The 14492-nt window shown below is 29.5% G+C and overlaps 1 protein-coding gene across 2 annotated transcripts in view; it reads right to left on the bottom strand.

Annotated features, from left to right (window-relative positions):
* fwd (phosphatidylinositol 4-kinase beta fwd) overlaps positions 1-14492 on the bottom strand; it is a 154194-nt gene that overhangs the window by 47003 nt on the left and 92699 nt on the right. For both annotated transcript variants that reach the window (XM_076396152.1, XM_076396153.1), the window contains exons 3-4: positions 2052-2238; positions 165-551 (exon numbers count right to left, since the gene is read on the bottom strand). In XM_076396152.1, the coding sequence (XP_076252267.1) occupies positions 165-551; positions 2052-2238 (574 nt within the window). The remainder of the gene's footprint in view (positions 1-164; positions 552-2051; positions 2239-14492) is intronic.

Below are 14492 nucleotides of genomic sequence, written 5' to 3'. Positions count from 1 at the left end.
AAATAACTTAAATCACGTTCGTTATGTAAACATTTTGATAATGTGAACTACATTTTGTTTAAATTATTATATTTCTAAAATATATGACATATTATTCGAATTAATGTCGATATAGCATCATTATTTAATTATCTTTATATGATTTAGGAAAAAATGGTTCTTACCCCTGGTTCTTTGCTGTTGAACAAATAATGCATTGCCATGGGTACATCGAAGACTTTGCTCTCTAACAACCTGAGCATCCCCGAACTTTTCGGCGGAGGTTTCCTGGCTTCTTCCAAGTTGCTCGTACTAGCACAATTCTCACTATCTACCACAATAGTCTGTTCTGTTACGTATTTAGTCCTTTGAGGAATAACACCGATTATATCCGATCGACAGTCATCTTCGACGGGTAAAGGTTTGTCCAGGTCGTCGAGGCTCTCGCGACTTTCGTTGGACAGTTCCACGCTGGATTCGCGGGTATGGTCGCTGGTGTCCGAACCGCATAAAATGCCGCTATCGTCGGAGCCCAGTGATGCCAGTTCATCGCGTTGTTTTGAAGAAGCAACCTGAAACAGAAAATGAAAGTAACATATGCTTCCGGTGAATTAAGGAAGCTTCATGAGCTCCAAAACAACAAAAATTATATATTGGTAGTGTGAACGAACGAACTTGTTAAAATTCAATTCATATTCATTTCTAGTGGTTTAATTATCTTTAAAAAGCTGATAAACTGATTCAAAATGGTTCATAAAACAATTGATTAAATGAAAGGTCCTTGAGAAAACAAATATATATCAAATTATATTAAAAATAAATATGCCTTATCTGATAATAAGATATATTGGAAATTCATTGGACCCTTTTACAAGATTCTTTATTCATGGATAAATTAATATTTGCTCACAATATGTTTTTTATGCTTAACAATCTTTTCAAGGTAATTTATTACTTTACAAGTATTATTTAATATAATCTAATTTAACTATATTAAATTATAATAATATAAATGCTTCAAGATTGTCATCTAGATGGCGCTACTAGAGTTAAATCCATATGTTTTTTTGTTAGCCCTAACACTTAAAAGATGCGTGTATAAATTTGACAGCTGTTTGATCATTAGTTTGTGAATTATAGCATTTTGAGTGAAGCAACTTTTGTTATTGTGAAAAAAATGGTTAAAAAGGAATTTCGCGTGTTGATAAAATATTGCCTTTTGAAGGGAAAAAAATACAGTTGAAGAAAAAACTTGGCTTGATGCCGAATTTCCGGACGTTACCTAGGAAAATTAACAATCAACGATTGGTATGCTAAGTTTAGATGTGGTGAGATGAGCACCGAAGGCGGTGAACCCCAGTGGACGCCCAAAAGAGGTTGTTACCGACCAAAACATTTAAAAAATCGACAAAATGATTTTGAATGACCGTAAATTGAAACTGAATGAAATAGCAGACAAGGTATCAACTGAACGTGTACATCATAACATTCACGAATATTTGGGTATGAGAAAGCTCTGTGCAAAGTGGGTGCTGCGCGAGCTCACTTTCGACCAAAAACAACGACGAGTTGTTGATTCGGAGTAGTGTTTGAAGATGATCAAGCGTAATAAACCCGACTTTTTGCATCGATATGTGACAATGGATGAAACATGGCTCCACCATTTCACTCCGAAATCCGCGCATTTCCATCCAAAATTAGTAAGAATTTACTGATAAATTCCATCACAAACATCCAATTTAATTTAATTGTTGGGAAATGATATCGATTGCTGTAGCTTCAAACGTATGTATTAACTATGAATCTTGACAATATATTGGTGGGTACAGAGCTAAGCATTCGGCTGGATCTGATTCGGCGCATTCACAGAAAACACATGCGTGCACATGGAATTCGGCTACGTTATGCTTTTTTTTCATCAATGCGTCAAATCCGCTCCAATCGAATATTCAAATCTGTACTCACCATAAGAATTTAAAAGAATCTGTTTGTGCCAGAGATGGTGAAAGATGCTCACTATATATTAAAGGCTAAACCGGGAAAGTTTGGTTATTGACAGAGTATATATTTACCTGATGCCTGACGCCATCTGCTAAAACTGTGGTGACGACATTCTCGCACTCTGGACTTGGCGTGATATCAACTTCAGGTATTCTCTGAAGAGCAGAATCGAGGGACCGGTTTCTATGGTGCAGAGTCATGTGGGTGTTTGTTACAGTGGTGACTTGGGTAACAGGCGGCAAAAGAATTCCCATGGACCTAGAAAGAAGAGAATATTAGCATTAATTGTCATAACTATTAATTAATATAATAGCAATTATTTAAAAAAAAATGTTTTTACTGTCGGAAAGCTTTCGAGGATTTGATCAATCAAATATTACAACTGTTTAGTTAATCTTTTTTTTATTTTTATTTCAAATCATATCAATTTTGATAATACTTAACGAATATTGTTAATTATGTCGGTTATACTTTGGTTTTTAGACAGTATTTGTTGTCTATAATGTCAGTCGGTAACTGAAGTTTTGCGATAAAATAAGTCAAACGTAGTACTAGCGTTAATTTCTAAGAAAAATGCAAACGTCAATTTAAAAAATAAAACGATAATATAACCACAAAGCTGATAAAATGATAAAAACGGAGGAATGTCATCTGTTATTAAGAAAACAACATATAGTATCTCTTCTCTTAAAACAATGATATTAATACAAAAATAACAACGTTGATCTACTTTTATTGCCTATTTTATGGTAATTCATAAATTTATTGAAAAGGCGAATAGAGCTTTTGGGATATTCCATAAAAAAGAAAAAAAACATAAATGTTCTAATTCAATAACGGTGTGTATATTAATTAATGCTGTATGGTAAAATTCATAAATCATTTATTCATCATCATTCATAAATTCATAAAACATTACTAAGGTTTAAAACAATAACAAAACTGTATTCCACCACTCACGATTTTATTTTATTTTAGTTGTTTCTATAAAGATGGTCTATAAAAAGATCTATATTTGTAATAAAATAAAAGCGTATTTTATATATTTTGTAAAAGCTGTTTTGACTATTAAGTGGTTGTACTAAAGGCAGAACTACAAAAAGCTTAGAAACTTTTTTAAAGGCAATTTAAAATATTAGTTATTTATCTAACTTCATCTAATTCCTATCCAATGGCATAGCTAGGGTTCACGCGTTAGTTAAATATATATACCCCACCAGTCACTATGACCTTTTTATAACATACTATTATTTATTTCAATTATAATTTATTCTTTTCAAGGTTCATTATTAAAGTTAAAAATATATATTTTAGATATTAAAAGATAAATATTTTAAATTATATTCTAGATTTACCTTTTTAGCAACAAATTTATTTTGATTTATTTGTATGTATGTATAGATGATTAATCATACCAATACTTTAAAAAATACTTGAAATAATATTAGGAATACATAATTTACATTTCTTATTACATTCTTTCTCTACACAGTAATGAAATTATAAACAAGATTGTTTTAAATATGAAATTAAATATATTTAAAAACGAATCTGTTCTAACATAAATATCAGAAAATTTGTTATTTATATCTTAAGTACCAACAAATACGAGGTACTGATTCAAATCCATTAAATTCTCTATTACATGAATTGCTCTAAATCATTATTCGATAAGTATTTGAAGGTGTGCTAGTTTCTAGTGATAAAATATCATCCACATTTCTTAAATTGGAATGTATGTTATGTGTGGTTAAATGTCAAGCACACACATAAATAAACGGATCTTCTAGTTAGTATCTCGCACATTATACATATGTATATAATTTATATTTTTTACTACATATTAAACAATTAAAAATTCAAACTCTTATAAGAATAAATGTTCCATCATTAACAAAATTTGTATGTATTCAGTTCTTATCCGAACTTCTGTAAAAGATAAATTGCTGAAGAACTTGAATAAATTCCATCGTTTCGAAATCTAGTAAAAATGATTACAACAAACCCTATGAAGGGGTTGAATGTTTTGATCAAGGATACCTATTGGTAAAAAAGGGGACTATTAAAGTAAACAACTGTTAAAAAACCTAACGTAATTGTTAAATTCGATTTGCTATTATTGTCATTGTATCTGCATTTAGCATTATTCATTACTTTTATTATTTCATTTGAGAAAATCTGCTGCTGAAGCACATTAAAGATTTTTAGGAAGCTATGGTATTGTTGCTCTGCCATATACCAATAGTCGGTTTTAGTTTTAACGATTTAAACGTGGCGTTTTCTATGCCAATGACAAAGAGAAGCCTGAGAGGTCCAGAAAGATTGAACACAACAACACGAACTCTCAAAGAGCTTTCATACAACTGAATGAAATTGTTAATGCAGATGTCTACCGGCGTCAATTGAACAGATTGAACGACGTAACCAATTAGGACCAAACAAGTACGAAAATAATGAATTGCATGAGTGATGGGGTCAGCAAGGTGTAGTGTAATACGAGGTGTTAAAACCGAATGAAACTATCATATTATTGCGGTATTACACTTACCAGTAAAATGGAAAGAAATTGTAGAAAATGATGGAAAATATTTAGGTTCGACAGATTGATAAATTCTTAAAATGAACAACTTAGAATACATGCAAGCACCTAATAAAATGTATTTCAATATCTAACATGGATACTTGAAACTAAAATACACTCGAATATTAAATATTAAAAGTCTATTCTTTTATCATATGATAAAAATTTCGACGATATTTTAACCGACGTAAACTGAAACGTAAAAACCTGTTCTCCACACCTTGTATATAAACATTCGAGATCAATACGATCGATTGAAAGAACTAAAATCGCTCGTGAATGGAGGTCAAGAGAAATAAAAGTCTTTAAAGGTATTGTGAAATGCTAAATTATAAAATTGCTCAATATAGAACAGCTAGGTATCGATATTCGTAATCTAGTCACAAATATGTACTCGTAAATAATAGGAAAGGTAACGTGTCCTCGTGTTGCGATGAAATTATTGTTAAACGGGCAGTTTTGAAAACGATAGAAAGAAGGAGAATAAAAAATGGCCGTTAAGCTGCGTGTTTTATCGAGAGTACTAATAAAGTACGGCTATTTCGGTAAACGCAGACTTAATTATTTCCTAAATATAGCCGCTGGTGTTCAAACCCCGGTAATAAAAACAATGAAAATCCACTACCATAAATATTTTCCAAATGGTAGAAAAATACTTTGACTTAAAAATGTAAAACGTTAATTACTAAAAATAGACGAAACAGAAACCGGGGATATACGGGAAATATTCTGTTTTTTTTTCTGGTTAAAATAATTTATCTGTTATGGTGTGTGAAGGTATTTAATATTTATAATATAAATATTTCATAAAAAATGTATTAGTGTATTTTAGCACTTGCAAGACCACAAGACGTGATAAGATATCCTACATTATATAAATAATGGTAAAACAGCTAAGAAATAAGGTTGCATTTATCATAATTATACTTAAAATTGTAGAAATAATACATGTAAATACAATACTTAATAGTACAACATTTAATGACCTATAGTTAATTCAAAATAGAAGTGGCACGGGAAACGTCGCAATGTTGCCGCAGCTATTCTGAGTTTTAGTACATTTAGGCTCTGACATATAACAAAATTTTAATATAAATAAAATAACTCAACAAATATTCTATTAAATATTATTTATTTTAACACTGAAGTACAACTATATTTATTATCGAAGAACAGCCACAATAATTTATAGGTTAAAGGTGTTTTATATATACATTAAGCTTTTTTCCACACTAGTATCTGTATGGTTCTAGACGCGTTTTTGTATGTAGTGGTATCCCCCGAAAGCCATGTAAGGCCATGTATTCATGTATATTTCTATTCAAATAGCTGTATATCTTTTGGCTCTTTGTGGGTACTATCCAGACTAATAATTTTCTCTGAAATAATTGAATTAAATTATGTTTCGATTGAAAACTACTTACTGTTTTATACAATTCGTATATTTGATCTCTGAAACACCAAGATTGAGCTTGATTCGTCATCTGTTTCGCATAAACACGGTTTCTTTTTGGGGAATTTAAAGTTATATTGTTTTTTATTTTTTGAGATATTTTAGTGACCATGTCCGTACTCATATACAGTGCAGCTGCAAGGCGCAAAAAGTATTTTCAATAAAAACCTTGGCGATTTCAAATTGATTAAAACAAAGCGTTAAAACAACGTTTGTCGGTTATAAACCGTAATTATAATATTTTGAAGAATTTTCAGACGTTTGGCAAACGGACAACTTCTGCAGGCTCATTCCATTACATATTCGAACTTCTCTATATATAGCATTCTATCTCTTTTTAAATAGAATAAAATGACAAGGATAATATTGTCTGACTGTAAAACGAATATACAACTTTAGACAGACATATATTGACGCTCGTGTCTCTGATATTTTGAATTGACTATATATTCTTTATATATATATATATATATATATATATATATATATATATATATGTATTATTATATATTCTAGATTGTTTATTAACGATAATAATGATAATAACTTGTGAACTAACTAATGAAGTGCTTTCAATTATTTTTAAAATAGTATTTGAAGCTGTCGTTTTTGTATAGTTAGTGAATGTGTTATCTATTGTGCATACTCTTTCCTGAAATTAGAATCTTCATCCCTCATATTATTTAATATAAATAATGAGAAACGTTGTATAATACAGTGAAGTAGACAATCTTTCACGGATAAAATAAAGTTTTCATGATATACATTTTACCTAATTATTGAATTCAACCGTTAAGCAAAGGAAAGACAAATAGGTGATATCCCAAAATCAATCGACGATGTTTACAATGAGACTTGCCAAAAAACTAAATTCAAAACAAGCTATTTGAGCTACTCATTTCCGCCAAAATAGTACTCGTAAATTTATTATCATATTAAACACGTTTTGAAATTTGGTGTGAGCCTCCTATACATTCTTTTATCGTACGAATTAAAACTATAACAAAATTTAGAGAGATGATAATAATGATGATTTAGATGATGATTTAGAGATGTTAAAAAATGGTAAAAAATAATTTGGCGAAAAAAATTGTTTGGTTTTTTTACATTGCAGCCTTCTCTAAGAATTTTCTTTTTTTGACACCTCTCCACTTGCAAAATTTTTATTTTTTAATTTTTTTCATTAATATATATAATACACTTGGATAGTAAAAATATTCTTGGTTTTTTATTTCACTTATATTTCACATAACATATTTTTTTTAAAACGGTGTAACATATTTTTACATACATATTTTAAAATATCCTTTAACCAACGAGGGTGACCAACTTAGAAATCATTTCAGAAGACATCTGGTCTTACCCACCCTGATTACTAGCGTGATTGGGATCATTTTCCTTGTATATATTTTGCATTCTTACCCAGGATAATCACCAATATTAAACAATAACAAACATAAATTTATGACCATGCCCCAGCAGGATTCGAACTCGCGACTATCGTAGGTCGTAGTCAAATTCTACTAGTGTAGTTAAACTCAAATAACTGCTTCCAGGAAATTGTATTGAACTTTTAGGTTTCAAAAACATTTTAGAAATTCATTCCTGCTCGAGATATGCGTAGATGAGGAAAACAATTTACAACTCTCTTAACACTTCATTTCAAATTGCTCTATCCCACGTTATTCATTTTATTTTTAATACAGATGTATTAATGACTGAACGAACATCTTCCCACAATTTCGCTGTCTGTTCGTAACGTCATTTTATACATGCGACGAAAACTGATCGGTCGTAGAAATTTAGTATTTTTCTGACCTGAAAATTAAACCGACAATATGGTCGGCTAATTATAATATTCGCAATGAACCGACATCATGAATTAGTAGACCAAATCGACTTTCATCATTACAACCATAAGACGAAATCATATGTTCGGTAAATAGATTTGTATCGAGGAAAAGCTTTTCCCGTCGAAACAGTGTCATGCGAAATCAGAAAAGAGAAAATAAGAAAAATCTCCCCATAAAATATTATTGTGCTCCCTTTCTTGGATGTTATAAATATATTTGCTTTATAACATAGGTTTGAATTAAATTACAGTCAAATATATCAATATATAACTGACGTCCTATTTGCCTTTGATGTTTCCGACGTTGTATGTATTCGGAATAGTTGCTAGTGGTACTTGAATAAATCTAGGTTAAAAAGATATTTAAAATCAAGAACAATGCATTGATGTATTTAACTCAACATTTGACGATGTATCACTGCCAGGGACAATCTTTTTGATATGGTTCTCAAATCCTGAAATATAAAAAATAGGACTAATTTCCTATTCATACCATTTGTCTGGAATATAATAAGCCAATAAGTTAATTTTAAAGGATTTACAACAGGTGGTGTGAGTGCGTATCAAATAGCACCAGGTACATTTATAACCAACTTAATGTTAAAGTCTCACTGACAGGCTTCACTTTTCAGTATGTATCATTTCGTCGAAATGTGTACAAATTTTCTTTTCAGTGCGTTAATTATTTGAACCAAGTAAATCGCATTTGTGGGAAGTCTAACTTTCTTTTAACTATCACAATTTGAATAAAAAGGCGGCGAAAGAAAAAGTTGTCGAATTCTGTGTTAATGTTATGGCAACCATGTTCCATCAATGTCCACGACTTAAAAGTGGTGATTTTGACACCGAAGACAAAGAGCATTCCCGACAGCTACGAAGACAAGTATTTGAAGTCATTACTAGATGAAATCAAACGTGAAAAACGTCCGGTATACGAGAAAAGAAACAACAATGTTATTCTTCAGCATAACAACGCTCGACCATATGTGAAAACATACTTTGGAAACTTGGGAAGTGCTATCACATTCGCCGTATTCTCCAGATCTTGTAAAAATACCAAAAAATGGGTGGATAGCTTCACAACATACAGGGTTCTTTTGAGATGGAATTCGTAAATTGCCTGAAAGATGGGAAAAAGTAGCGGCTATTGAATACTTTGAATAAAATATATTATATAATTTTTTCGCAATAAAGCTTCAAATTAATAGATCTGTGAAAATTAATTATCTTAAGGCCTTATTATTATTTTGTTCCTGTTAACATATTTACACATTTTTCTTGAGGAAATCTGTATTACATTAAATTACTGGTAATTTTTTATTGAATTATATAAAGAAATATTCTTTTATTTATTTTATTGTTGCATCATATTATTTAATATTATAAAGCAGGATTCTTTGCATCGATAATAACTAAAATAAAAAAATCACCTCTAGTTGTACGAAAACCGACAATTTTACGTATTACAATACAAAAGATAATAACATAATTCATCTTCAAAAGCAAAAATTTAAACAACAATGCTTTAGAAATTAATTCTATTATATCTGTTGTTACTTTAACATATACATTTGGCGCTAAATCAAATTTTTAATAAAGTTTTTAGTTATTTTAACAATACGCGATATAAGACAAACGTCCTCGTGTCCAGAAGAATGTAAGAATCTCGGCTTCGTGTCTACTGTTGAAGAGGAAGACACTAATTATCAGCTCGTCACATTATCTATGTTCCTCCGTTATTCACTCTGTTTAGTATTTTTCTGCCACTCTTTGAAGCAGACTTTCGAACTTTAAAGCTATCACTCATAGCATCTCTCACGTCGGATTTGAAAGTATGTATTTTATAATAACCACGTACACATGCAAATCTGTCAAGTTATCAATGGCTTGATTAAGACTGATACTTACAAAGGTGTCTCAATTTTTCGAAATTATAACTAGAAAGAAAAATAATAAAACCCTGCACTAAAAGTCTGCTAGCAATATCAATTGTCACTAGATTAATTATATGTTTATATTCTTATAATTAGACATTATGTACCAGGTATGAAAAAATAAAAAAATAAAAATATTTACAGAATTAATTTTGATTAATTAGAAATACTCGATATACTGCCCTCAATTACTATCTATTGAATTGACTACTGTGGGATGGTAACACCAAATAAAAATTATTTTTGTCTGCTGATGAAGCATTACAATTTTCGCAAAAAAAAAACATGGGAGATTGACAAACAAGATTGAAAAAATGCCGAATTAAATAAAATTGCCCTCGTAAAATCACTTCGAAAATGGATAAAAGTTCATTTTGTGAATTACGTATGTAATAATTAAGTGATTTTTTATATTACTATTTATTTCAGATATAGGACATCCATTAAATAATTTTAGATATAAAAATAAAAACTGATGGTGGATTAAAGGGAAAAACACATTCACGTAATTAAGAGTATTAAGACATGGAATGTAAAAACCAATATGTAGTTTTTGAGTAGCCCATGTAATAACATAATTTAAATTATTCTTAATTGGCAATGATATTTAATAGGCGACACTTGGCGCTAATTATATTCACTCTACGTATAGCATGTCTTTCCTGATTCCTTATTTACTTTTATTTTAAAAGCACGCTACACGTCTATTGGGTGTGTAAATCGTTAGGACGTTCAACTTTTTAGGTTTCTATGCTTCATCATGTATAGGGACACACTTCCGATTACACTGGCAAGCCTACAATATATATATAAACAAATAATATTATCAATCTACAATTTTGACATCTATTTAAAGAAATGGCCATTCGTAAACAACATCTACATTGATATAAGCACAATGATTTCATCACATGTTCGTGTATTTTAAGTAATTTCCGGTATCAAACTTAATTATAGATATAAAAATAAACAAGGATATATAATTTTCATTGAATATTAGCGTTTATTACATAACATTGAATAACTATCGAGGTTAAACATACATATATAAATTTATAAAAATATATTACACGGTATTTGCAATTTTAAGCAAATAATACATTTTATATATAATATGAACATCCTTTATTGCGTAATAATTTGTTATATCTATTTGGAATTATTTAATCACAAAAAACATCCTTCATTGGAATTTATTGTTTATATAAGGTATCCATAAACTATTATTTCAAACAGAGAGAAAAACAAGCTGAAATGTAAGTTTGCTAGTCTTTTTAATTTAAAGGGAAGTTTAAAATTGAGTATTTATTTAAAAATTATTGATCAAAACAAATTTGGCTTAGGTTTCATTTGAGAAATGTAAACTAGAACATAGTATAAGAAGGTTTTAAATCTGTTGTATAGAGTTTATACTATCTAGGATTTTTTTTAAAGAAATTCTATAGGTTTAATTCAAGAATGATATTCAAAAGTTATTTTGGAGAAAAAATTCCAATAATTTCTCTATTTCTCTATTTTCAGAGCTGTCGATCTGTGAGTGCTACGGCTACTTAAAACTACGGTAAAAATTCCTTTAAAAAAATTCTGATATGTGGCGGCTTAGACAACCAGCCATACTGTACAACGCCCAAAACTCAAAAATAAAACCGACAACAGCGAAGGGTATTTCTTCTTATACTTTACACTGGCCGATTGTCAACTGGTGTAATTGGCACCATCGCATTCGGCCAGTTATAAATTCAAATTACAACCCTCGACATACCCTCTTTCTCATTTTCCCGCTGTTAGAAGAAGTACCTCCTGTGTCGTGTCCGACCAGTTTCTGTAAATAAAGAATTCCATGGGGTCCTTGTTTTTTACTAAGTTATTGTGTGGATTGGATCGCATAGAACCAACAGATATCCTATCGTACCGCCACCTACTAGTTGTTAATCCAAGCAGGAGAAGAATTATATGTATAAAGATATATATTCGTGTTGATAATACATAAGTTACAGAAAAAAAATATCATGAAATTATAGATTTTAAAAAAGAGAAATTATAATTATTTAAATACTCCATTAATAATATTTATAATAATCAAATTAATTACCAATAATATTATGCATTTTTTTAGAAATGAATAAACACGTAATCGTACGTAATCTGTTTATTTTTATATCTATTTTGAAGATGGTCCTTAAGATTTTTGTTAACTCCACACAAAAAAATTTAAGCAATATAATTTATTTTCTAATATTTGATTTGTCAATTTTTAAATTGTATGTTAAATATTACAATTCAATTATGATATTACTTTTAGTGATTTGTTATGTTTTCTATATTATATCTAAATATTATTATTATCTAGTCTTATGTAAATTGTGAATGCTATAACTGGCAAATATGCTGAACAACACCAATATAAAATAATACATAATATAATTATAATTATATTAAATTATACTATAATAAAATAAATGTTTGGTTACGGTTTTGTACAAATACATTGCTCGTCAAATATGTTTTATTACTGTATGTTATACGGTTTGTTTTCCTAGTACCTTATTCTGAGTGGATTCTGTTTCTTGTTTGTGATTGAAAAATAAATGCGTTAGCTCTTCTTAGAACTGTCGCAAGCAAGGACATGTTGCATAAATGCTGGGAATACATCAAATGACGGTCTATTGCGTACAGATAGTATAGTTTATAAGGTAAAATTGCATGGCTCTTGTTGAGATAAATAAATGCAAAATTAATATACATCCGCAAGAATGTTGAAGAATATGTTGCCACATTGTTGGCATTTTATTAGGTATGACCGATTTTTGCTAAATCATAATAATGATCGCCTACATTTAGTATGAGTCCAGATTGTATCATTTTAATGGTTATCTTTATTATTCCAATATTTAGAGCTACAGGAAGATATATTAGTTTAAAAAGTCATGCTGCTTGTATTGAATAAATTGAATTGATTTTATATTTCAGATATATTTAATGTTAAATTTAGAAAATTAATATCCTTAACGCTGTATAACCAGCTTTAGACAAACCTTGGTACGTAAGTCATCTGATGAACATTCTACCCACGAATTCTATCTGATTATTGAAATTATCTATTAGCATAGAAAACAACTTCACTAGGTCAATATTTAACCTCTAGATAATGTTATGCTGGTTTCCTGAACATTACTTCTCGGTTAACCTCAGACAAGGTGAGACAAATTATACATTTTACGTTAGTTGATATTCATCACTTACAATTACACTTGAAGTACTATTGGAAACTATCGACTGTTTCAGTCCTATTTTTGGTTCGACTGATTTTAGTACTTTTTACCAATGACTGTTTCAGTGGCTATTTTCGGTCCGACTGATTTTATTACTATACACTATCGGCTGTTTCAAGTCGTGAACTTTTAGTTACTATTTTTGGTTCTACTAGTTTCATTCGACTGATTTTTAACGTTCTGGCTCTGTCGTCCTAGCCGCGACCTTGACAAAAATGTACCCAGTTTATGCTTATATAGATTTATATAGAATATATATAGTTTTATGACTTTTTGGTTTTTTGGTTATTCAAGTCAACGCTAATTTAAAGTATTACGTAGTCGTACATAGGTTAAAATTGATGTTAAAATATAATATCTAAATATACTGCTAATATTCAGATTATTAATTTCAGTGTAGATTTAGGTTGATAAAATTCCGTCAGAATTAAGTAAAATTCACAAGCATAAGTCACAGAATTAAATTTTAGATTATAATGGATACAGTTGACTATGTAAGTCTGATACAACTATAATGTATAATTAAATATTTTAAATATAGCTCAATAATGAAAAACTTTTTAAACAAATTAATAACTATAATAAAAAAACAAAATAAATCTGTTAAGATGAAATGCAAAAGTACCCGAATGACGAAGTGGAAGTCTCATGGATATTTTGAATTAATTGAAGAGTTAACTTACGTAGACTGAAATTATTTGAAAGTCACATATAAACAATTTCCAACAAAATTATACAGTAACGATGCCAATGTCACCTTCTGATTTCTATTTATCATTATTTCGTTACGGTTTAAGGTAAATTTGTGTTTCCTCTGTTACGGTATCAATGCTCATTGCAAATTTACTATTAATTGGAAATCCCAGATGCTTCACGGCAAATAACGTTGATTTGTTATGCGATTAAATTCGTTAAATCTAAAAAAGTTCCATTAAAAACATTTTGGGACTATATTGAAGAACAACTAGATATGTTTTACCGTATAGAAGTTGATAATGATTAATATTATCATTGCTAATTGATGATTGAAGTGTTATTTAATGTCAATAGTTAGTCAATAGTGTTGTTAAATAAGTTGTAAGTTATTCATTAAAACAGACGATAAAGTGGTTTCTGAGTAATATGGCAGGTGTCAAATCTATCGCCTATAGCTGATACACATATTTGAGATTTATTTATATATGTTATATAAGATTGTTTTATCAAAAAGTGCAGCAAGGACCTGAACAGAAATATGGAAAAATGTAAATGTATATATTTATAGTTTATGTGACATTATTCAAATATTTTATAAGTTAATATATCTGGTAGGTGTTTCGTCTTATTAATAGAAGAAATTCATACCGGAAATACAGTCATTTTTTAGTTATGTTAAACCTACCTAAATATAACGTCGAGTCTTTTGTTTCTATAATAGTAA

Source organism: Rhynchophorus ferrugineus, unplaced genomic scaffold (assembly GCF_030347505.1).
Source record: "Rhynchophorus ferrugineus isolate W39M unplaced genomic scaffold, kcgeb_rfMv2 rfM2, whole genome shotgun sequence".
Lineage (NCBI taxonomy): Eukaryota > Metazoa > Arthropoda > Insecta > Coleoptera > Curculionidae > Rhynchophorus > Rhynchophorus ferrugineus.
The sequence above is the reverse complement of the archived record's forward strand: the minus strand, read 5'-3'. Positions and strand labels throughout refer to the sequence as shown.